Below are 26204 nucleotides of genomic sequence, written 5' to 3'. Positions count from 1 at the left end.
ATATTGATCCATTCATCTACCCATCCATCCATTGCACTGATTTACTTTTTATGTGACTGTCCATCTATTCATCTATATGTCTCACATGTCACCTTTTCACAGAGACATTACAGGAAAGAGAGGCAGAGAAACCCTGAAGGTCTTGCATCAGCAGTGTCCTGTCTCTGGAGCACTGTACTCCCTGATCTCAGCAGAGATGGAGGACACCTGCCAGGTGTGTATGTTTATGTCGATGTGTGAGTTTGTGTGTATGTTCTTCTGGTCAGGCTCTATTAACTTTCCCTGTGGCTTTGGCACTAAACCCTCCCCTATGACAGCGTGGGCAGCGCCTGAGGCTGAGGTACACAGCCCCCACAGCGGGTGCCAGGAGCTTGGAACTGAGCTCTTCTGACTGCAAGGCGATGTTCACACTCCATAGATGCACTGTGGCCTGACGAAAGAGAAGCATCTAACTTTTTACACACACTCATGTCTGTAGTCCACATTCTTAGCCTGTTTGGGTTGCTCTGTTAATGACCTCTGGCGAGGTCATCGAGTCAGTGCACACTAATTCTAATCCTCCAGCTTTAGGGGTATGTGCACGCATTTATTGTATGTTTTTTTTGGAAAGGGCCCCTGAATGCTGTTATTACACCTTTTATTCTCACTCTCTTTTTATTTTGCAGTAAAGAGGATTCTCTTATTGTGCGTCCTTAATCGTTAGGGTGTAGGGTGTTGTTATACGAGGTGTGCCATATTATTTAACTTCTCCTCCTCCTGCGTAGCGCTCTATAAATCTTTCCTCTGTGACATGTGATGAGGTGGCTGGAACAAAGCGGGAGAGAGGCCAAGAGTCTTCTCACAGACTACAGAAACACCACCCCCTCTAGGTGGAATAAGGGAACTTTCTCCAATAGAAGTGGGATACTGCACACAGAGCACACTCTGAAGTGGTCATAGTAAAGACAGAAATTAGTTCCGGCAGTTAAGATGTATGTTAGCAATGTTTTTTTTTTTTTTTAATGTATGATATTTTGTGTTTGAGACTCTAATTTAGTCTAATTCAGTACAGTCAGTGGTGTATCCAGGTTTTTAGGCATGTGGTGCAGTTGTCTGGGGGCAAGATCTTACTATATGGTGGCATCAACTGATTATGATCATAATCTTAAAGTTAGGTGTTTTATATGAGGCAAATCTTCTTGTATGGGGTGGTTTGATGATTAAAGGATGATCCAGGACTAAAAATTCATGAAATTATTCATTACTGTCTATCTGGGTTCTCTCACATTTTCTCACAGTATCAGTGTCAGTAGTGAGCTTGTGAACTCTAACCAGTCACATCTTTCCATGTGTGTGTTTTTTTGTTGTTGTTTTTGTTTTTTTTTTTTAGGTGCTTTTCTTTATCCTGGGACTTGATCTTGCTGATGCCAAGCTTCATACACACAACATTAATAGAGCAGATTACATGGTTAATGTTCTTTGGAGATGATTTGGCTGGGAGAACGATTCAGTGGTGTGGTAATGTGTGGACTACTCTGTGTTGAGAGGTTATGCTTTGCACTGTATATGTGTGGGTGTTGTGGAGCAGGTGCTGCTCGTTTCAGGCAGTCTGCCCTGTTTTATGTTTTAAGTAGATTGGTAAATGTGATTGGGAGACACTGGCATAAACACACAAATATCAAATATCAGCTCGACAGCCTTCACACACATGCATAATTTGTCATTGTGGAGGCAATGTGTGTGCTGCACATGGCATGCCAGGCGTCATCAGAGGAGTGGAGTGCCAGCTGAGCCAGGTGCACCAGAGCCCATGGGTGAATTCTGGCTGAGGCTTATCAGGTACCATGCCAGCATCCAGAGTGAAAAGGTGAAAATTAAAAGAAAGGATTAAAAAGAAAATCGGGGGTGGGGAGCTGGGTTGGGACTCTGGCATTTCTATGTATTTACTTCTCAATCACCATTTTGTGAAGTTTGTCACTATACTGTTAAATCCACTTGACCCTTATTTCTGAATGATACAACTGCAATTTCATGGGCTTCTGTAACTCACACAAGAGCGAGCAGAAGAGCTGTGTGCATCTGTGTGTGTGTGTGTGCATGTGTTTTCCTCTGCCAAGATCAGGGTGTGGGGGTGCCACTCCTGTGTGTAAAAATCTACAGCTTTAGTCATTTCAAAGGTTTTAGGGATGACCGGAGGAGTAGTCAGCCCACGGCTATAAAATATTAATCCGTGTAAAGCAGATTTTGCCGAATAGCAGCTTTGGAGAATGTGATTTGGAATGGAGACTCAAGAGTAACAAAGCAGGACTGCTTATGTGTGTATATGTGTTTGTGTGTGAGAGATTGTGTAAATTACACATGTGGTCTTCTGGGTTATAACAAGCATGAGCATTCACTCATCTCCTTAGGTGTGAGACATTTTTTTGGAATATTTGCTGAAATTCGACTCACATTACAACAGCTATCAACTACATATATCCAACCAGTCAGGACAAGGGGTGTCTCTATTTGCCAGTCATGTCAGCTGTCATTTCAGAAATCTCTTACTTTTATACTAGCATTTAGACAGAGGTGCATGTGTTTTGGAGGCATGGCTTTGGAAGCACTGTGTGAGTGTGATGAGAAGGGCTGTGTTGGGATTCTGAGCTTCAGAACAGCTCACTTCACATAGCTTCCACTGAAATCACTGACTATACCTTTAACACACCACAGCCTTGAACTTGCACTCTCTGGTCAGGCCATTGTGATAGAGAGAGAGAGAGAGAGAGAGAGAGAGAGTACATAAAGGGGACAGCACACACATACCTCCAATGCAGGAAGTGATTTATCATAACATGGTGGGGAGATATTGGCTCCATACTGAACCAATTAAGAGCCTGGGCCTGTTTCATCATACTTCATAACCTGGGCCGAGAGGCTTCGGAGCGTGCTACAGTGCGGTAATTGAATTTTGATTAAACACACATGGCGTGTGACCCTGCATGGCTACAGTGAGAGCTTGGCCCCGCATCGTGCTGGTTTTCTCCTCGCCAACAACTTGCCAAAAAACAGGATGTGCCTAAGATGGAGGGAGAGGGAAAAGAGTGAAATGAGAAAAAAGGATAGTGTGAGAGAGAGGTGTGCAGAAAATAGACGTAAAATCAGAGACAGCTGGAGAACAAAGATTTCTCTGTACTCCACTTTGCTCTTTCGGGTGTGTCTACCTCAGCCCTTCCGTTAGGCTCTGCAGCGACTGGGAGATCTGTAGGTGACGAGTGACTTCATTTCTGCTGAGTCATAGGTTGCACTGGGAGAAGCGCCGCACGTGAGGGACCACACACACACACAAGGCGCGTAGACCACAGCCAGGCAGATAAGCTTACACAGCCATCTCTCAGACTGAAGGTCACACACACTCAGTAAACACTGAGATTGATAGCCTACTCTGTGAAGGAGTGTGACCTGTGTATCACTCCACACTACAAAGTCCTCAGACAAAAAGAGTGTTCTGGCACTCTTCTATGACTTAGATATCTGCAGACATCTCAGTAATAATCAATATGATGAAGAGAAATATGCTCTTCTAATTCCTGTGTGTAGCTCAGAAGAATTGTACTGCTACAGTTGCTTGCTACAGCTTGGCACTGGATCAACCAGCAGAGCTCATACACAAGACATACAGCTCCCCAGCGTGTGTTAGAGCTGTTCCAGAGCCAGGAAATGGCCTGAAAAGTGAGGATGAGGATGAGAAGGAAGTGGAGATGCATTCCACTCTCTCGCTCCACACCCGACTCTCAGCGCAGACACACAGCTGACCTGGGTGAGCTCACACACCACCTCTGATTTAGACAGCACAGACCCCACGACATCAGTACAACAATTTCCTGTTATTACTCCTTCATCATGGGTCTGTCTGTTTCTCCATTTGTTTCTCTATCTGGGTAGTTGTGAACCTCTGCATTCATGTCTGAAAACAAACGAGACCAAAATGACGAAATGTTTTTTTTTTTCTGTTTTCCTCCTTTCTCTTTCTATTCCTGTAGTTTGAGGCCAGCAGAACCACCATACCAGACATTAATGTAAAGTGTGCTGACACAGCCAGTTGAATGTCATCAAGCATTTACAGTCAACCATACCTCTAATTTTTATGGAATGTCCCACACTGTAATCACTGATCTGCTGTTGTCCATGTCCATCAGCACAGAATAAGCATGTGGAATCAGTTTTGCCAACTCTTTTCAGGGGACAGTGCTAATGCATGCTCAAAAAGTTGCTAGAATTCACCCCAGACTTGTTTGCATATTTGTCAAATCATCATGATCCTTTGCATATTAAAGAGATTTGAAAACAAACCAAGATATGCACACAAACAATGGGGATCAGTAATTGGTTGTTGGGAACAATGGTGATCAGTGATTGGCTTTTGGGAATAATGGTGATCATTGATTGCTCATTGGGAATAATTGTGATCTGGGTGTTGTTGAACATCAGCTCACGCAGGTTTTACACACTAGAGGTGAGTCAACTGAACCTGCTTTATCAATTTGTATAACCAGCAGCTATGGTGTGAGCTGGAAAGCTGTATCAAGTGCAGGCCAGTTGCTAACTTCTGCTCAAAAAGTCGCTAGATTTGTTGATAGGCTCTTTTTTGAAATTAAGTCTCTAAAGGGGTCTACAAAAGCACCAAATCTAACAGTGTGGCTAAGTTGGCAACACTGTGTTGAATTGCAATCAGAGGCCAGTGGTGAGAGAGTGGCCTCTAAATGGCTGTTCATCCTAGCAAATCAGTGAAAAAAAAAAAAAAAAAAAAAACAAAGTCAGCAAAACAAGCAAACAACACTTAAAAGGACATACATGGCCAGACAAAACATTTAAATCAATTGGCACTGGGGTGAAAATTATAGCTAGACTAGTTTTGTTTGGCTACATCCAAAACCGCATTCCACTGCACTAAATAGCATGTCAAAATTGTACACCACTATGGGCAGTGATACTGGTAGCTAGGGACTATCTTTGACACAATACTGTATCTTATGGTTATTTTTATTAAAAATTTAAAGTTAATTCCTTTTACGCCAGTACAGAATGTAAGCACATGCCTGCAGTGTGTCCGAGTGCAAATTGCTAGAAGATGTGAGGCAACGGAAGGTGAACATCAGTCGCCCCTGCTGGAGCTTGTTCTTCGATGTTAGCTTGGTTCGTCATGGCCGCCTTCACCTTGCCTCTGCTCAGGTGCACAATGACCTGCTGTAGTGCACACTATAGGGTGTGAAGGATCAATGGGGTTGAAGTGCAGGAAACACCTTCCCCATTTGGGGTGCCACAGAAGGGGGTCAAACCCCAGAAACGCTGTGTCCAGCCTTGGTCTCCTTCTATAACTTGCCACTATCAGAGAGAGAGAGACAGCAAGTGAGTGAGTGCACCCATAAAGCACAGCTGGATGAGGAATGGGCTTCTCATGCGGAGGGAGGGAGCTCGGCACTGCGTCTTTCTCTCTCATGGGGAACAGCACTATAAATCTCTTGCCTCTTATCCTGCTGCTGTATTGATAAGCTCTGCTCCAGTGTAGGAAGTGCAAAGACGAGGGGGAAGGAGAACAGAGGCTGTGTATAATCACATATACACAGGGTCAGGGTGTGAACCGAACTGCCACATTCAGGAGGTAGTTGAGATCAAAGTTGATTAAACAATAAAGCAGAAAGGGATTTTAATAATAAGAAAACAAACAATGTAGAATAAGATAAATAAAGATGGAGAGATCACCTCATGGGATATTGTGCAGCACAAGTGTCCCATGCCAGCTTTGGCAACTTATCATAGACGCTAGGGAATGGACTAAATCTATTTCCACATCCCTGAGCTGAGCTGTGCATGCTGTGGCAAGGACACTGCAGTTTGTAAAAGATGCACATACACACACGCACACACAGTGGGTGCAGTCTGACAGGCCAATGCAGCAATCACTTGAGTGTGATGAAGTGGCTGACTCCATTGGAGGTTGTATTAATGATGGGGAGAGTGAGCCGGTGGACGCAGACCAGCAGACGCACTCTAGTGAAATTGAAGGAGCGCTTGACATTGCACTGACACGGATTTGTCTGAAGATCAGAGAGGGGAAAAATGTGGACACTTTTCATATGGGAAGCCTCACCATGTGATAATGTCTCTCGTACATGCTATTGTACTATATTAGTAATGCAGAAATGCAACCAGGACACATAGGTAAAACTTTATTTACATCATTTAAATAACAATGACAAAACAGAAGGTCTTAAAGGAATATTTCAGAAAAAAATTAGTTTTCCTCTTGCCAAATAACAGATGTCAATAAAAATCTAACCCAATATATTGTCCATAAATAGTATATGCACTGTTCAGCATACCTTCCAGCTTCCCAGGAGGTTTGTATGGAATCACACCAAACGTTACTAAGACATATTGCATTTCTGTTTGCGTCATAACTGAGTTTGTAGATGACAGTCTAATTGTGTCACGTGTGTATCACTGCAGTCTGAGGTGGATATTTAATTAAATAAATTTGGGTGAGACAGATTCCATTGCACAACAATTATATGCATTCTTCTGCATTCTTCATTCTGAGTCAGATGAAAGAAGGATGGATGGTGAGGACAAGAAGAGATGCAGGAATGAAGGTGGGCTTATCCACTTTGGAGAACACAAGCATAACATATTGTAGTCTCTATTTACAATCCTAAGCAGTCCTAACACTTACTCACTCAATCACGCTCTCTCTCACTCTCTCTCTCTCGCTCTTTGCCTCTGTCTCTCTCTCACACACATGGAGGTGTCTGGCATGTCCATGTATCTTCCCAGTTGAAAAGAGAAAAGGATGAGATTTATATGACACAATCCTGGATGTCAGGTTTTCATCCTGTCCTCTCTGTCCACCTACATGCAGAGAAAGGAAAAACTTAGTTATGTTTAGAAGAGGGTCCAGAGCAATACACATCGGGAAGATAAATGTGTTTTTTCCACAAGTTGGAAGACACACACATGGCTAGGGATGACTCCCATGCTAAAAATGTATCGTATTTTTTTTCCTTTTGTGAGAAAAAAAAAACATCTTCACATGGAGCCCTTGACTCACGTTCATCCTCTGGGTAAACACTGAAAAACTAGCTCTGACAAGCTTGAATTAAAATTGAAACCTGAATCTATTGTAAGTTTGAGGGGTCTGTAGGATCTCTTTGTTCTCAATAATTCAGGCACAGGCCTGCTGTTGAACATCTCTGCTCTTCTTAAATTCAAATCACCATTGTGGTTTCAATGCTGCAATGCATTTAGGGGTAAAGATTAGAGAGCCATAAAGACTACTGGGAATTATATACATTAAAGAGAGAGATATTTGGAGAGGCTGAGTGGCAGACAGACAGAAGCAGAAAGAGAGACAAAGAGAAGTGCAGAGAAAGGGGAGGAGCTACTCAAACCAGCTATAGATGCTATAGAGCTCCTAATGGCCACCAGATGTGACAGCTCCACGTGTCCCTGCCATTAGTAATGATGCAGCTAACACTAACACTAACCAGAGAGAGTGCAATAATGGAAAAGTTTGAACAGAGAAAGATTGTTTTGATTCTGATTGGTTAGAAGGTGGTGATTAATTTTCTAGAACAGCAGCTCTGACAATAGTGCTGGATGTAATTCAAACCAAAGGTTTATATTAATGGACTCAATCAAATGCACTATCATTTCCATAGTAACAGCTTACACAGGGACTTGTGCAGTGGACACACCACATAAACAGATCTAAAATTGTGCAGTTGTTGATATCCTGAAGTATACTGTGAGGAGATGTTTATTTAACATTTTATAAGGAGTCTCCAGTATCAGCACTTTGTAACTACAACACTGGAAATTTTTCACGACAGAGGAGTTTGTGAAAAAAGATAAAAAGGAGAGGCTGGTGAGGGAGAGACTGGTGACTGTTTATAGCTGCTACAGTGTATACTGTTGGTAAATTGCTGTGCTGTAATAGGAAGAAAACACTTCAGGATGTGCTATTATAAGAAAATACTCAATTTCATGGTGGTAAAATAACCCTGCTTCACATTGGGCCACATCACCCCATCACTGATTATTATTTTTATAATACGCACTATAATTCTATAATACCATGTTTTATTCCTTACTTATAACAGAAGTAGTTATGTTTATGAATAGCCATTAAAAGGAATTTGTCAGAATTAAGGATGGGACCAAAATCCACGATGCCTCTGAAGTACAACTGTTAAAACTATAAGTGCCCTATACATAGCCCTGGAGATTACAGTAATAAGTGCAGTGTCACAGCCCTGTCATGCTTTCTCAACCTTTGCTTTGCAGAGCCTGATATTTAATTACTCATCCCCTGAGTGAGGCTCCTTCTGAGGGACAGAGTGCAGGGGACAATGCAGAACACCAGGAAGCAGCACAGGTGAGTGTGTCCTTGCTCTGGCAGTTTGCTTTCATACCCCAGGAGGTCACTTTCCTGCCCCGAACTTCACAACTTTCATCTAGCAGTCTCTCTCCTAAAGAACCTTCCTCACAAGTCCACCGCTTTCCCACGAGCCTCCAAAATCCTGGCTCTCTGACCCTGTTTCATGTAATGGATTTTATCAGTTAAGCCCTGGACAAATAGAGAACAAATGTTTCTTGGTTTTAGGGCCTCCTCACCTCCTCAGAGAGAGATCTGCGTTCGCCTGTATGTCTCATTTGTTATGGAGAGCCGTACGAGCCTCGCTCCGTAGTAGTCCACGATGTAATCCGAACCATCAGATGGACCTACGATCTAAAGAAGGAAAAGACATATTCATACTATAAGTCTGATTTATAAATATTATAAATATTACCCCATTACAGGGTTCTAAGACACAGTGAGATTTTCTTTTTATAGCATGTAGTAAGCCATAATATATGTTAAACAACATCGTTAAATACTGGATGCAGTAAGCTACATAAGTCTAGGGCTCCAGTGCACAAATAAGAAAGAAGGAAGTGTCAGGCACTAATCATGTTATCAAGGGAAAACTGCATATGATTTTTCCTTTATGCAGCCAGATGCTAGAGGAAAAATATTTGTACATTGCAAAGTTAAATCTGCCTACACTTTGTTCAGCAGATATCAGGTTGAAGTTTTTACAAATACTTCAATTAAAGGCAGAGTTTCTAAGTTTCAATCTGTTGTAAAGTTTTCTCATTTTGGCACGCTCAATGTGTTGAGTCCACAGCCACTCTTGGGCCTCATCCAGCTCTGAGATCACTGCAGTCAGTTCAGTGTAATGGCTTCCTGCAGGCCTGCACACTCAGCATCCGGCCCAGCCGCCTCTGCTCTGATTCCGACTGATAATGAAAACACACTCTGGAAGTGGGTGAGGGCGCACAGATTCTGTGTTCTACCACGTCCAGATAAGACCTCATCTGACCAAGAGCAGTCATGTCCTCCTGGCCCGACAGAGCATGATGGAGAGGGCTTAGACTGCTCCGCTTGTTTGGCGTTTATGAGAGAACACAGGTGTGCAAACGCTCTCTCTCCTATCTCATTCAGATTTATCAGAGCAAACTGCAAAGTTACATATCATTTATCTTCAGGCATTAGACCGAAAAGCCCCCAATGATTCCGGACTCAGGGGACACAATCGATGAATATAAATAATAACAACATGTTCGAGGTGTTTATTCATTAGTTCTGAAAGACACATTCCCTGGCCAACGCTGCTCTTAGTGGAGGTAGTCGGAGTTAAAATATGGTGCTGTAACGCAGAGAGCTGGGCGTAAATGGGCTCTCGGGGGAAGCGATACTCTTTATCAAAAGTGTCATGCTTTAAAAACGGAGCGCCCGGACAAGCTTACAGCTAATTGAGAGTGTAAGTGTGCAGCAGCTCTCTGTGCCAGCCGCACTTCTTAAAAGCATTGCTCTCTCAGGGCCTTCAATAAGACATTAAGAGAACAATAAACGCTTGGAGAGCCCCTGTTAATCAAAGTGCTGGAGCCATTTAAAAAAAATGAAATAAAAAAGCTTGCTCCATTTTCTCTGCTGGAAGAAAAGCATGTCAGAGGAGAGAACGCAAAGGAAGCTGTTCCTACCTCAATGAAATTCCCCAAACAGGTGTCATTTCAGGAAAATTTCAGCACTTTTTACAAATCCAATCTCTAACTACCAGATATATTGCATATGTATGACAATCACTAGACCAAGACACATTTGCCTTCACCTGTCTGTGAAAAGAACAGAAAATGGGTTTACCTGAAACTTATTTATAGTACAGTAGAAGCCTAAGGGCAGCTGCTGAATGCACATTTTTGTATAATGTATTTTGTATAATATATTCGTATATGTTCTCATGAATTCTTGGATTAAAACTATTTGTAAGTGAAAGTGTAAATGTGTAGAATACATACTTTTAGAAAAGAGACTACTACTGTAATTTGTGATTACATTTTACTACTTTACAAAGTTATGCAGGTCTGAATACACATGGATACTACACAACCTAGAAAAGCAGTAAAAGTAAAGTTGAAACGTTGGATAAATCTTCACTTTAGAAAATTTAGAACACGCCTTTGGTTGTAGTGTTTCCCCATCAGAATGGGTTTCAAGTAAAATCTATTTATGATTAATAAATCACAATGAAGTGACTTGTGGCCAAGTATGGTGACCCACACTTGGAATTTGTGCTTTGCATTTAACCCATCTAAGTGCACACACACACACAGTAGTGAACACACACTCGGAGCAGTGGGTAGCCTTTTTTTGCTGCAGCGCCCGGGGAGCAGTTTGGGGTTCGGAGGGTGGGAGAGAGCGCTGGTCATTCACTCACCCCACCTACAATCCCTGCCGGACCTGAGACTCGAACCCACGACCTTCAGGTTCACCTTCGGGTTGCAAGTCCGACTCTCTATCCATTAGGCCACGACTGCCCCGATGAAGCTTAGAAGCCTTAATTATCCAAAGAACCCTAAAACAACCCTTTGGTAGGACTTTGAATATAATAGTTATTGTATTTAATTTTCTATATAGTAATGTGTTCATTGAAGGGGTGCTATAACCACCCTTATCCCACAGCACTGCTGAATGCTTGATTCTGATTGCTCGAGTGTTGATTAATTTTCTGTAACAGCAGCTCTGACAGTAATTCTGTCATAATCACAGTGTAATAATTCAAATCACAGTTTTATATTAATATGCTTGTCCTAATACTTTATCGTTTCTATATTAACAATTTACACAAGGACTTGTATGGTGGTTATTCCACATAAAAATCTGTGTATTTTTTGTGAGAAGTTTTCTGTGAGACGACTTTTATTAAGTATTTATGGAAGGAGTCTCCAGTGTCAGTGCTTTGGAACAAAGCCAAGTTATCCAACACAGGAATGTCTTCAGGATAGAGGGCTTTGCTTCTGGTGAGGAAACGACTGTTTATAGTTGCTATAACATAAGCAATAACAGGAACTAACACAATAATTTAAATATCGTACTATACAGACAGACTAGATAGAGATTTGTTTGAAAAACACTGGACATCTCGTTTAAAGAGCACATGTACTTTACAAAGATTAAAAGACTAGTCTAGACTTGAAAAGATTTTCAGTGGAGACAATGTAACTTTACACTGTAAGCAGTACAGTGTGTGTCTAGTGGAATGGAGTGTTATGAGCTCTACTAGAGCACAAATCTCTATGAATGCGTGGTGTATATTACACAATCTGAACAAGTGTGTGCTTGCACTACATGCCTGCTTCAGTCCATCTGTAAAATGAATAACGTTTGCCGGCAAACTTGTAGGCAGGAAATGCTCCATTAAATAATTTACATGTATGTTTTCACCACCAGACGGAGTGACAGCATGTTTTTAAACATTACAGAAGTCTCTACAGTATTCCCCAATTCTAATAATTATTCCCAGAGTCATCACTCATCATGTGCACAAGCGTTTGATGAATATCCGTCCAGGAGGCGGGTGAGTGCGGGGGCCGAGCACATGCTTCTCCTATGTATAGCTTCATTCAGGCCTGGAGAGCTTAATGAGGATGGAGAGGGTGAGGTTAGGCCTAACGAGATGACAAATGGACTGGCTTTCTTACTCTCCCATCAGACTCAGGGGGCCTTAATGTGAGTTCGGGGGGAGGCTCGGGGGACCATGTGCCCAACCGGAGCAGAGGGGAAAGGGGGAGAAAACAAACCGCTCGCTCATTAGCCTCTCTCACAGAGCACGAGCCCCCAGAGGAGACAGCACAGAGACACAGGTGCTACCGAGCACAAAAACACAAACTCACACACACTCATTTGGTCACACACAAAAGAAGCACTATTGGCTATAGTGTTTAAAGTGGTTTCTCTGTTTGCATACCCTACTCCTTTCTGAAAAGTTATCAGAGAATTCAAGCGAAGATTATTTTTGGAAATTGATCGCTAATCGATATGCGTTTGGAAACTTTTTTGTTTTGTCCGTTTCACTGATGGATGGTTTGGATCTATTTTTAGTGTAGCCTGAAAAAGGCTGTCCCAGGGAAATTTATATGCAATTTTCATCTACCCAAAGGACGCAGGGATGCCTGATACTGATCTGATGATGATCTTTATTTACAAAGGTTGTTCAGAAAGTGTTGCTGAGAGAATACACCATTTGTCATTATTCTCTTTTAACTAATGATCTGATTAAGACAGAACAATGATCCTGACTAAGGTACATAGCATAAAAACTGTATAACTCTCGATCATCTCACAGAATTAAAAAAAAAAAAAGTCAAACCTAAGTTTTAAGCCCAAGTTCGAGGTATATACTCAGTATTGAGATACAATACATTCAATGAAAATATCCTGTTGATTAATTACTACTATAATCAAGATGATCAGTTGTAAATAAGAATCATGAATAAGTTATACACACCTGCATGGATATCAGTATGAAGTCCACCAGACTTCCAATTCCACAGAAACCCACAGTGCAGAACTTCAGCAGCCCTGGAAAGACACACAGTATCTTATATCAACTGCTACAGGTCTCTCAACCACCCACTGCCCGTGTGCTCTATTCTCTATCAGTCCATATGAGGTCCACATGAACTGTTGGGCTATACAAAGCAGTATTCAGAGGTCATGCTCGCCCATGAAGAGGGTTAGTTTGATTGCGGCAGGTTTTCCGGTCAAAGAAATCACACAAGCCTTTGCAGGTGAAATAAGGGAGAGTGAATAAAGCCAGTACTGCAGACAATAAATGGCGAACAGCTTGTGGCCCGGGGTCCCGTTTTGTTGAAAACATTTTCAAAATGGCAACCATGTGAAGAGCCAAAACAGCATTTGTCATTGTTTGCGATAATGATGTGTTAACTTGTTTCCATAAATGAAAAAATTCACTATTTTGCATTCCAGTCAGAGCCATTTGGATGCAGAGTGAATAACTAGTTTGGCTGAAGCCATTAGGGGTCTGAGAGAATTGCAATTAATTAATCCTCCCCCATCTAGTAATTTAAACATAATTACTGTTAATCATTAGTAATAGCACTGATAATTGGTCATTGAGCGGCTTAATCGTGTTGATTCCAGCACTGATATCAAAAGAGAGCCCGTTCAGCCGTGCCAGGTCGTGTGTTAAGAGCTGAAAGGCGCAGCAGCTCGCAGGTCAGAGCAGTCCAGGTGCAAATCTCAGCTCCAGCACCGTGTGGGCCTGCCTCTCACAAAAAGCCAGTGAAGAAAGGAAGTGTTTAGCTACCATCGTGCTTTGTACTTTTGCAGGTGCTTAATTGATAGGAATGCTCTTAATACATGAAGAGAGAGAAAGAAAAGGAGCCTTATGCTGTCGCACTTCACTGCGGCTGTAATGTATTAAGCATCGGTTCTGAGATAATGTTAATGTTATATAAACATTACTTTGACTTCATTTCAGAGGTCTCAGAGAGCCCAGTTTTAACACATGTTTAAAATGCAATTGTTAGGGTCTTATATATTTGTACACAGTGGAATAAATAAACCATCCTGCATAACATTACATATTTGTTTTTATGTAATTGTTATGGAAAACAAATGAAAAATGCTTGCTTATTGTATAGCCCTTACAACAAATAACGCATAAATATTAAACTATATTTATATCTTAAATATTACACAAGAGCACTGTTAGATTCTGATTCTTTTGTTTTTGTGTATATATATATATATAAATAAAACAGCAGCTGACAGTAGTGCCAGCTGTGATTCAGATCACAGCTTTATATGAATGTGCTATATATAAGAATTGATAATACATTATCGTTTCTTAGGCAGAGACTAGTATAGCAGTTGCTTCATCTAATCTAAGGCTAATAATAAATTGACTTAAAAAGTGCTGTTATCAAAAAAAAAAAAAAAACCACAACATATAATTGTTGATATAATTGTTAGTAGAAAGGAGTTTCCAGTGTACAATGCTTTGTAAGTCAGTCATGAAGTTTTCTGACAATGAAAAGTATTCAGAAAAGAAGATTTTGTGGTAACAAGTTGCATTTTTTTAGTTGCCTTATATTTAAAAAAAAAAAAAAAGGCTGGTGAGGGAATGACTGTTTAAAGCTGCTGCAGATAAACATTATGATGTCAGGTTCTATAATGAATAAAAGATGTAAACATTGGCAAATTGCTGTGGTATAAGATGAATAAAACACTTTGGGGAAAAATAATTAAATTTGTTGTGGTAACCATAACTCCACTTCAGTTATCTGGCCGTATCATACCACCCAGTCATTGATTATTTTACTTTAATATGTATGCACATTATGTTTTATTGCATACATATGAATTTCCTAAATTCAATTATTTTCTGTCAGCTGAACGCCGGCGTTCTGGTCTATACCAGCATTACTGAAGTGACACAACACTGAGGTAAACAGCAAGTGAGTGAAATGAAATTGAGTAATAAAATAAACAGAGAAAGAATAGATTTATTCTGTCAAGTGATCTCGAAATCAGCTTTTGTATTTAATTGTAATAGTATATAATAGCAAAATAACGACTGAAGTGTGACATAAAATCACAATCATAAGGAGACTTTAAGGTGATGTCTACCTAAGATACAATAATGTAGGAAAATGAAATGTTGTTGGGCATTGAATGACCTGGAAAATGACCTGCCTCAAATATGCATGGTATGGACAAAAATTATGATATTTTAGATATAGCAGAATTATAGTTCTACATCTGAACAGCTGATGCTCATGGTTAAAGATTAACTTGTGTTACTTTAACCAAAATCATTTACACTAGTTTTATTATCTAGAGCATTTGAAATGGATTTGTTAAGGGGCCTTATTTGCATATTACAGCTTGTGTACTACCAGTATTGCAAAGTCCAATATTGAGAAAACACATGTTTTGTGCAGCTATACAGACTAATAAGCAAAATCATCATAGTAGATGTTTGATCCTTACGTGTGGATTTAATAAAACAATAAAGAGACGAAAAATATGACTCTACCTATTAGTATATAACTTATTCACTACCTTCAGTTAAAGAGAGGCTCATTACATCTGGATTCTGAGAGGCTTACCGAGAGCTGGATAACCCAAATAGAAGCGATCTGCACCCAGCCATCCCAGGAAGAGGGACAAAGCCACAGCTACTTTATATGAATAGCCAGTCCTAATAGAGGAGAAAACGTGATATTATCTATATTATCTGATGATATTGGCAGAAATGTAGTTGCTGAGGTTAATATATGGCTATACAAAGCAAGGGCAGTTTGACGTACACATTCCGACATGGGATGCTTTTATTAAATCCAACCTCCTCCCCACTGAACTTGAACCTGGTCCCGTTTGATAGCAAGCAGCTGATGTTTGGTGCAGGAAGGCATTCCACTAAAACAATAAACAGAGTAGCTTACAAACAAGAAATATTACACTCACAAAAAAAAGTGGTTTGTTACCATGATTTACTTACCCCATGCCACTAGATCCTTGCAGTTCTCGGGTTCTTGAGTTGCATCATCTATTTTAGGGCTTTTGCAAAGATACTTGGACAATGTCAAGGAGAACGCTGCAATGTTTTGTTTCAGATATTACATTTTATCTGTGAACAGAGCAGCAAGATGTCCTGTGTTTGTCTGGAACAGAACAGTCAGTCTAGTAACCAGTTATATTATGATCTCTCATGTACATGGTCAGATAGAAGCCTGTATTATGTTTAAACATAATAAAACCCAGCAAGAAAGTTGAGAGCAAGAGAATAAGATCATTATCCAACTAGCTGACTAAACACAGCTGCTTTAATAACAAAATACATCAATTCCCAGACAAATACCAAAAATACGCATGTAATATATGTTATCTATCATGTTTCAAAACATTTTACTTAAATCCATTCTTCTCATTTTGATAATCTCATTAGCTATCATTAATCGCAAGGCTGTATCCCAAACGGCTCCCTTTGTGGTGCATAATGGCACTTCATAGTGTATAAATTAATGTAGAAGACATTACAGCTTTGTCACTTGCACAACTGTGTAGTACCCTATATACATATATGAGTGTCATTTGGGATGCGGTTGCTAGCTAGCGTTCTAACTAGCAATCTACCGAACAGACAAAATGTATCCGTGTCGTATTCATTTGAGGGGAAAAAAGGATATTGTCCCGGTCGGAGGTTGTCACAGCTTTCCACATCATTTGCAGAGCTTTGAATTAAAGTCCAGCAAAAAGAGAAGAAAAATATCGCTCGCTGTATAGACCGAGAGCAAAACAAACCATCCTGAAGAGAAGCCATGATGGAAAGGACGCGATCACGTGACCGTCACGTGACTTCAAAAGTTGTGGTTTTTTTTTTTTTCTTGTTTTAAAGAGACAAACTAAAGACTTTTCTCCGAAGATGTTTTATTAATGTAAAGTTGTAGCTATTTTTGAGCGTGCTGCTGTCTACTTTCGTCCACGTTGTGAACTAAATGGAGTTAGCCATGTGGTTGGATAAACTTTGGCGTAAACGTTTCTCCTGTGAAACTTGTTAAATGATTTGTTTTGCTATGAGCTCGTGAGCAAACTTTAACACTACTTTGCACTGATGCTTATCAAAGCTAGCTAGCTGAGGCGGCTAAACGGTTTTTTTTTTCTTGGAACAGCTGTTATGTTTCAGTTTTGATGTGAGAAAGATACATACGGTTAGTGCATTAGTAGCTAGTACACGTTGTATATACACAATGTAGACGTGTTTAAGAAGTGTTCGATGAATTTACATGTAGTTATTAAAGCTGTACGAGTTCTCAGCAGTGCCAACAGAGGAACTCGTGTAACAGAGCCCAAGTGAGAGATGCACCTGTTAGTGTTAGTCTGTATTTGAACAAGAGCTTATTATTTATTTTAACTTTTTAACAAACTATGGTAGATAATTCTGTGACAGTGTGGATGTCGATGTAGATTATTCTGAGTGGAGTGTGTATGAATAATAATAATAATAATAATAATAATTCTTTTAATAATTCTTTAAGTGCTGTTAGTCTGGGTGAGTGAACTTGCTTCCTGGTTTAAGGTGAGGTGACGAGCCTCCTCTCACTTCCGCCCGACAGGTAGAGCGGAAAGCGGCCAAATCTCAGCTGAAACTTCCAGCTTCCACAAGCCCAAACGCTTTACAGGGCGGCTGTCATTATTCACCTGAATTTACACGTTATTCTGAATTGTAGACTGAACCGGTTAAACAAAATCTGTAAGTAGTTCAACTATTTTGTTCGGTTTGTTGTTAGAATAAGTGTTGCTAACACATTAGCTCATCACGCTAACCGAAACTGGTACTGATAACGACTGTACGTGAAATGACAGACTCCCCTTTTAACCTTTAACATCTGGAAATTAATAGCAAATAACTCATCGTGTATAATTACTCAGTGTTCAGTAAGTACTCCGTTCCAGGTATTTTGTTATACGTGCTGGTTTATTCATTAAATACATATGTTTGTAATATGTAAGGATGAGCACCTGTTTATTTTGATGATCGGAATGTAGAATTGTGTGAAAGCTTTGGAGCTATCCAACTTTTCACTTAAGATTCATACTTCCAAAAAAACAGTTTATGTCCAAATCTCACCCCTGCTTCAGTGGATAATAGCCTGGACATGTACCTAAGAGCTGGAGCTGTAATCATGAAGCCTGTCCTGTGCTCATCCCAGCACTCTTTCACAATCTATGCATACTGAACATCTTTTCAACACACTTAATACTGTTTGAATTTATAATATACAGTTGTAAAAGAGTGATGATTTATATCATGATTTATATCACTTTTTGCCTCGTGCTTGTTCATTAGGGACCTAAATCTACATCTGGATTTCTACAAAGCTGCTTTGTGTGCTTTGTATTGTTAAAAGCACTATACTAATTGAATTTGTATATTCAGATTCAGTTTGCTATATGAATTGAATTGTATCAAATGCAAGATTATATTTAAATTCATTTTCTTTCTAGGTATTACCCTGACTGAATCCTCAGCATCAGGCTTGTCAGGAAAGAGTGATGTATGAAAATGTGCCGACAGGTATCACAGATTGTTACCTATTCATTTTCAAATATTGTTAATGCTGGTAGTGTATTCACTCTGTGGGTGTTTTGTGTGTGTTAAGTGTCGGCGACTGAGCGGCAGCAGGTGCTCCAGGCCGTGGAGAGGCTGCAGTCCAAGCTGGCTCAGCGTGAGGAATGGACTCACAGCGAAAGGCTTGGAGCACTAAAGGAAGCACTACAGAGCCCTCTGCTTGGCCGCATCCTCACCCTGCAGCACTCTCTCAAACAGCTTAAAGACCAGGTCAGACATCTCTGTCTCTATCACACAGCCCACACAACTCTCAGCACACCAAGCTCCAGAAGCCAGCTTTCATAAGACTGGCTCATAACATAACACTTTACTTGTATAGCACCTTCCACCAAGGTGCTTTATATAAAACAGAACAGATGAAATAAAGTGAACTTAAAAATAAAATTAACAAGATAATATAAAGCATAATATGAAAATAATCATAAAAACAGCCAAAAAAATTCCACACCAGACAAATTGACACACTTGACTAGAACACTTAATAGATAAATCAGCTTTTAATCTGGAGTTCATGATAATAAATGTTTCAGCATTTCAAACAAAATGACTGTACACCAGTTTTGATGCCTTTAAGTAGAGCTGAGCGATTAAATATATATAAAATAAACCAACTTTGATTTTTTTTTTTTGCAATTCACAATTTATATCATAATATTTAACTTTGCTTAGGTTAAAGTTAAAACACACATATAAACATTGTGTAAAAGAATATGAAAAACGGTAGACAAAATCCAGTGGTTTGCATTCAAATACATTACAGAAATAAACTATTTCTAAAGAACAAGAGGGCAAAAGCACATTTAATCAACTTCTTGATACTCAGTATCAATGGAGATGTAGAAGTACTGACAGTAGTCACAAAACCTTTAGGAAAGCATATTTTGACATAATTTACTGCATTAGTGATATCGTATTGGCTCTTCCACCTGTCCTGTCCTTTACTGTCAAGTTAAAAATCCCATATATTTTTAAGTGAAATAACCATCACTAGGATCACTGTTACAAACTTGTCTACTAGATTTAAGGGCAATGATCATCTTATGTTTAGTTATTAATTTAATTATTGGTATCTGTTAATTAAGAAGAACAGTTAATGTATCTACTGCAGTGTTTTTTGATTATACAGGTGTGCATCCCACTTCTGTACTGCCAAGCTGAGACACTGAAACCACTGTACTGCAATTTGTATTCAGCCTGAGTTTTTATTGACACAAGAACCTTCTCTACAATAAACAATCCACATGCCAAATTAAGATAATGGCAATAACGAAAGCTTCATATTCTAAGTGCTAGGAAGGTCAGACGAGTGCCTATGAATGCGTCAGGTGAAAATCTATGGTATATACAGAGACGAGTGGCGGTGAATTTCTTTTTTGTGGATCTATCAAGCCTTAATATCTACTGTCTTGGTTTGAATAACTGCCTTGTCTGAGATGTATTGATGAAATGGCCAGGAACCTGCTCCGTCAGCCCGGGCTAAATAAGCAGAAGACTGATAAGTTTCCACAATGCGAGTCTAAAGGTCATTAATACATTACCTGTTTGGGAGTAGGGAGAGATGCAGAGGAATGTATTGATTTTCCCTCCTGCTTTTCTTTTTTTGTGCCCCAGGCTGTGGGCCATGATCGCTTTCCCTGTATTGCTTTATGTTGTACTGTATCAACACTTCCTCTTGACATGTAAAGTGCATTTTAAAAGTCAGGTGCAATGCAACATATTGCACAACCAGCAAAAAAAGAAAATATCTAATATTTATAGGCTTGCTGTCTGTGTTATCTTTCTCATATATAATAGTGGAGTAATACGCACAATGATGATTTTTTTTTTTTTTTTTTTTTTTTTTTTTTTTTTTTTTTTTTTTTTTTTGCGGCTTGTGGCTCTACAGCTGAACTGTCTACCTCCAGATGCATGCAGTGAGTTCAGTTTCTCCAAGAAAGGCCAGTTAATTGTGAGTGCTAGTCGTCCTGGAAGCAGTCTGGGCTCTGTAGTGTCCAATGGCACATCTGTGTCTTCAGGATCCTCTGAACAGCTCCAGAGATGGCTCCATGCTACAGCAAAGGTGTGAGCTCATGACAGTAATGATATATTATCAATGACCTCTTATTGAGCGCATATGCCAGACTTCGATCCTTCACATCTGTTCATCTTTTAAATTCAAATGGTGCAGTACAGACTCATTACATCTGCGCAAGGTCTCTTTAGGGAAGAAAGCTGGAGCATGTGAGCTTGCTGAGGCCATTGACAGGAGGTCTAGGCTTCAGTGTGGTGGGGCTGAGGCCGGATGGAGTTGGCCCTCATGGAGTTTTCATCAAACAGGTGCAGCTGGGGAGTGTGGCAGACAGGTGAGTTAGTAAAATGGAGCAGTTGCTTCAGGAAAAAAGCATAGTGATATCCAGCAAATGCTTTCCCCCAACAAAAGCATACATTAGATGAAGGCTAACAAATGATTCCTCTGAGACTCGCGAAGCCAACAAGCCACATCATTTCAAACCGGTCCTCATGCTGCATCACAAGACAGCGTAGCACACTCAGAGAAAAGTTCTGTCTGCCATCTTCTGCATACATGATCTTGCCATTTGCTCTCACCCAGAGATCACACCCTATTTTGGGTAAACCATTTCGGATGAATTAAGTTGAGTGTGTAGGCTGGTCAAAGTGTATGTTCATGCTAACACCTGGGAGAATTTGAATCCTGACTAAGCCACAGCCATTTGTGGCCGGGGGATTGGCTTTGATCTCTGGGTAGTACGGACAGTGAAACGTTGCAACACGTTGCCAATCATGGGGGTCTGTGAGCTCATGTATGTGGAAGAGGGCAGAAAATGCATTGCTCCAAATGTGTTTGGCTACCATGAGCATCATTTCAAAAAAGATAAGGCGGTTAACTTCACATCGTCTCCAAGAAAGCACATGCTAGCCTTCACCCTCCCTGGATGATAGCTTTTGCGCTTTAAGAGAGAGCTAGCTAGTGGGTGGGAACTGGTAAATGACCAAATTAGAAGAAAATGGGGTAAAAATTAAAAAAAAAAAATAAAGTGGAAAGTGGGAATAAAGAGGAAATAATGGGCTACAAATCTAATGATAATATCATAGGTTTATCAGGGGAAGGTGAGAGCATAAGTACGGTTGAGGTTCTGTCCAGTTTGTGATTTTTTTTTTTTTTTTTTTTGACGAAAGTAAAATCATAGGCACATTTTTGCACCTTTTTATCACAGCAATTTATTAGTCAATACAGAATAACTGTTTGCCTCAAAATGTGATGTTTTATTAATCAAAATACATGGTGCCACACTCTCTGTCAATGCTCAGAGATGGCAGATTGCAGGAGAATGACCAGATTCTGGCCATCAACGGGATTCCCCTGGACCAGAATGTTACCCAACAGCAGGCTATTGCTTATCTGCAGCAGCAGAGGGACCGAGTGGAGCTAGTAGTGGCCAAAGACTCTTTGCTAAAACCACACCTACCCTCATCTGGATCCATTCAGACAGTAAGGCCATTTCAGGTGATTTCACCACAGTGAAAGAGCGGTTTAATATCCGGGATTTTTGTACTGACTACAGCAGAGCACTGAGGCATCTCTTATAGTTTTGTTCTAATCTGTATTTGCATTTCTAAATGTATTATTTCCCATGATGTACATTCCTCCCTGTTCCTCCTCTCAGATTAAACAGGGTTATGTTGTTGGTTATCTCAAGTCCTCATTACTGTTTAATTTAGACATTCCTTCTAAAAATGAAGTTCTAACACCTAGAGGGATGAAAAACACGCAGGTAATTTTCTCCCTCAACCTGAGCCAAAGGAGAAACAAAATGCCTGTTGTGATTGCCTGAGTGATCCTCTTCTTCCTCCTGTCTCTCTCTCTCTCTCTCTCTCTCTCAAGAAATAAAATCTTTGAGAGGGATAATGAGCCTGGTAAAGATCAACAGCCATGAGATGAAGCTGATTAACTCAAGCCTCTAACAATAAACGCAATCGTTCCCCCTCGTCCACTTTAATTAAATACAGCTCAAGTGAAGGTCTTAGTGTGAATACACTTGGAGGACTTGAGGAGAGAGATCTTTAATGGCAGATACATTAAGTTATTTAGATTTATTTTAGGCTGCTTAGCTGTGTATTTCTTTTAATGTGCTTCTTTACCGCTTGTTCTGTTTTAATACCCTTGGATCGATGCCACATTGTGCTTATCAAAACCAGGCCTTGTTGTTGCTGTGTTTTTTCGGGTTTTTTTTTTTCTCAGGTCATGTTTAACAGAGCGCTTGGCAAAAGTCTGGATTTTATTTGATTGCTTGTTGGCCAGCTTAACTACCTGTCATCGAATGTCATGACTGCCTGTAACAGGGTAATTGCCAGCAATGGCATGTTGAATCAGGGGAAAATTTGATTTAGTGACAAAATGACAGTGAAAATTAAAGTCAAGGAAGTAGAAGGAACATAAAATTCATCATAACATGCTTCCCAATTTTAAATACTTAGCTGCACTGCTCGGAAGTAGAATCCTTTAAAAAAAAAAAAAAAAAACAGTTTTAGACACTACAGTTATTCAAGTACATGGATAAATTTATTTTAACAAGCGTAAATAAAATTATTTTAACAAAGCCACAGCATGTTCTGTTTGTAATGCCTATATTTAAACAATCCCCCAAATCCCCTTTCCTGCCTCAGTGTATTTCTTTATCGTATCCAGCTGAAAAAATATTTTTCTATGCAAGATGGTCCAGGCTTCAGGGGATCACCGCTTCATGGTTCTGTGCCTTAAAAGGCATAGTGCACAGGCTAACTGCGATATGTTTTCCCTTACTTCCTGTGACCTGGTGTCTGCGCCTCTCCATGAACCTGATCTCTGAAGCCTTTTTAAAAAATCTCTAGAATCCTAATTATAGTGCATAAAAACATTTCAGTGCAGGCTTGACTCGCTGGTCCAGGAGGAATAACAGGGAAGCCATGTGCAAAGGAGTCCTATTCCCTGAATTCATAAATTTTGACCCCATCATCGCAGCACAATTTTATAATTACGGCTGATATTAAAATGTAGGTGCATATGTTATATTCTTTAGTATATATTTTATTTGCGTTAAACTTTACAAATGTATTGTTGAATTCAGAAAAACACAGGTAATAAAGTTAACACGTTTAGAATGAGTTAACCTACTGAATTTTCAACACCATGTTTTTAAAAACTCCACTGGATTTTTATATTGATAAACATCAATTGATATGATAGCAAATAGTACAGCATATTGATTCTGAAGGTATTGATTTTTTTTTTCCCCTATAACTGCAGCTCGGACAATAGTACTGGTTGCAACTCAAATCACAGGTTAAAATTTTATTTGCAAGTTCTAATACGTTATTGTTTGTATAGTAACAGCTAATTCAGAGACATGCTATTATTGGAAAATAATCAACTCCGAGGTGGTAGTAGAACTCAGCTTTTCATTGCGCTGCATGACTCCACCCTGTCAGTAATTATTTTTCTATAAGTGCATGCCCAGTTTTATTTCTTGTGTAACTATGCAAAATAATGTTTTTTTAATGATTAATTGTTTAAATCATTTGACAGCCCTAATTATCACACATTCCATCTAATCTCAAAGTTAAATTAGTATATGTGTCTCTGTACCTCAAGAGACAGGAGTAGTAACTGGGTTTTACTAAATTTCTGTGACTATTTATTTTCTCCTTTGCCTTACATGAGAAGTTAACATAAAAATAGCAGAAACCACTGAAAGCCTCTAGATGACTGCAAACGTATGGGATCAGGCTCCTGAGTTCTTATCTTGGAAATGGCTCTTGTCTAGTGTAGCGTTAGTGTAACGCCTTGTCTCCTGGGAGGGGTGCAATGAAAATGGCAGAGGATGGCTTTCACAGGACAGCAGGAAAATTGCTGAGGAAGTCACCCATCTGATAAGGACCTGGTAATAAGAAAAATGAAATGTTCTGATTGCAGGTCATTAATAAGTGCCCAAGGATAGTGTGGTGATTAGAAGCCTAGACGATGTGGGACAGCGGGTTAGAACAGCCACAGAAAGACACTCATGGGGCTTCTTGACCCTGACTTTGATCAGTGACTTGTGTGTGACATTTGGATAGTAAGAACTTTATATGATGTATGCATTTGAGTCATGCTTGCTCTCACCTGATGAAGCTATTTGTCCAGTCAGTGCTGATCTATTGAAACTTTATTTTCTGACTCTACATTTTAAGTATGTCGTTTCAGGGCTTAAACTGGATCATAACGGAGGTCAGTTGACCTTTTTTGTCCGAACGTCATTTCAAATGTATGCACAAGAAGAAGAAGGAAATGTAAATGTTCTGTGCCATTTCAGGTTACTTCAGGTTATTTTAGTCAAAAGTAGTTAATGTATATTTATGTTATAGTTATAATTTGAATTTAATTTACATATATTTATTTATATTTTCAGCCTATTTGTGTGTGTTTTTTACAGGAACAATGGGGGCATGTAGAGGAGATTGAGCTAATGAATGATGGTTCAGGTCTCGGCTTTGGAATCGTGGGTGGAAAGGCTGCTGGAGTGGTCGTACGCACTCTGGTACCAAACAGTGTTGCAGATAAGGTTTGTATTTATGTTCTACATTCTCATCTGACAGCTCTGAATCCACATGCACAGTCTTCTTAATGCAGAAGTGTAAGGTGTGATGACATCCTGTAGTGATGCTGATGTCTTGTGACATGCCATTTACAGTCATCATATCATTTGTTCTTGTCTGGTTTTGGGTTTGTTTTCAGTTTTTTATGAGACAAAGAAAGATTTAATATAATGATATGATTAGGTCTTGTATTAAACAAAAAAGGCATAATATTAAGATACAGTTGGAGAGGTGCCACCTTAAAACTTTGCGTTTCTGCTTTTTCAGCTAAAGCAACATTCAGACCAAATGCAAATACAGCTCACCCAGCAGAAAGGCCAGTTCACTGAATGGGAAAAGACATGCATTAGCTTCTGGTAGCACTTGTTTTCGTTTTTTTTTTTTTTTTTCCTTTTTTGAGCCGTGAACTCATGAGCCTTGGTCTTGTGAACCAGTAGAAACCAATAAGATGGCATAATGGTCTCTTTGTTCTGTAAAAATAATAGAGCTGCTAATTATTAATTAGTTACACTGAATGCTTACCTCACTGTTTCTTACTGGTGCTTGGTGCAGAGCTGAAAAAAATTGTAAAATTGTTTTTCTGCCTTCTGGGATTTTCTTGTTAGCCTTGTTGGCACCTCTGCAATGGTCATTTTCTATGCTGTTGCCCTGATTTTAAAAAAAAATCTAATTCATGAAAGCACTAGTAATCCCAATTAGATTTTTTGTTTTTGATCTGGGCTGTTTTGTTGGTTTGCTTATAACTAGTCAGAACTTAGCATGGGAGCAGTTGATGTGCTTTTCACCTTTTTGAATTACACTGCACAAAAGCGATAGGGATTAGTAAAAGAACACTGTCCCCCCTTTTTTTTTTTTTTTTTTTTTTTTTTTTTTGGAAGCACACACACAATCACTTTCTCTTTCAGCTTCTTTTTTTTTTCTCCTCCTGTCCAGAGCCCAGGCAACAAAACCCTTCTTGTTCAAAAGGCACAGCTCTTGCATTTCACACATCACTGGATCTTATGCTCCAAAAAAGCTGTCAAAATTGGGGCTTTGTTATCCTTAGCGTTTGCCATTTCAGCCTTTAATGGCTGCACCAGGCCTCAATGCGCTCCT

At 39.7% G+C, this 26204-nt stretch overlaps 2 protein-coding genes across 9 annotated transcripts in view; one reads left to right on the top strand and one right to left on the bottom strand.

Annotated features, from left to right (window-relative positions):
- Window positions 1-6173: 6173 nt before the first annotated feature.
- Window positions 6174-16714, bottom strand: tm2d1 (TM2 domain containing 1). The gene is made up of 7 exons (XM_053238323.1): window positions 16556-16714; window positions 15867-15941; window positions 15676-15784; window positions 15475-15566; window positions 12846-12919; window positions 8632-8746; window positions 6174-6867 (listed from the first exon to the last, which is right to left on the bottom strand). Exons 1-6 carry the CDS (start codon window positions 16686-16688, stop codon window positions 8636-8638), a joined length of 594 nt encoding a protein of 197 aa, XP_053094298.1. The 5' UTR covers window positions 16689-16714; the 3' UTR covers window positions 6174-6867; window positions 8632-8635.
- Window positions 16715-16757: 43 nt separating this feature from the next.
- Window positions 16758-26204, top strand: part of patj (PATJ crumbs cell polarity complex component) — a 128412-nt gene continuing 118965 nt past the window's right edge. For 2 of the 8 annotated variants that reach the window (XM_034308857.2, XM_026910265.3), the window contains exons 1-8: window positions 16758-17076; window positions 17482-17618; window positions 18374-18443; window positions 18529-18707; window positions 20383-20556; window positions 20700-20839; window positions 21807-22002; window positions 24947-25075. In XM_034308857.2, the coding sequence (XP_034164748.2) occupies window positions 18422-18443; window positions 18529-18707; window positions 20383-20556; window positions 20700-20839; window positions 21807-22002; window positions 24947-25075 (840 nt within the window). In that variant the 5' untranslated portion in view covers window positions 16758-17076; window positions 17482-17618; window positions 18374-18421. The other 6 variants (XM_034308856.2, XM_034308854.2, XM_034308853.2 and 3 more) reach the window with 6 other exon arrangements.

This window comes from Pangasianodon hypophthalmus, chromosome 11 (genome assembly GCF_027358585.1).
Source record: "Pangasianodon hypophthalmus isolate fPanHyp1 chromosome 11, fPanHyp1.pri, whole genome shotgun sequence".
Taxonomy (NCBI): domain Eukaryota; kingdom Metazoa; phylum Chordata; class Actinopteri; order Siluriformes; family Pangasiidae; genus Pangasianodon; species Pangasianodon hypophthalmus.
Note: the sequence above shows the minus strand (reverse complement) of the source record. Positions and strands in the feature narration are given on the sequence as shown.

Excerpts from the sequence above, each read along its gene's own strand:
- tm2d1 (XM_053238323.1), bottom strand. The coding sequence starts at position 16,688 with ATGGCTTCTCTTCAGGATGGTTTGTTTTGCTCTCGGTCTATACAGCGA. Across the intron at positions 15,567-15,675 it reads AGCATCCCATGTCGGAATGT|GACTGGCTATTCATATAAAG; the intron begins GTACGTCAAACT and ends CTCCTCTATTAG. Across the intron at positions 12,920-15,474 it reads TTTGGGTTATCCAGCTCTCG|GGCTGCTGAAGTTCTGCACT; the intron begins GTAAGCCTCTCA and ends GTGTCTTTCCAG.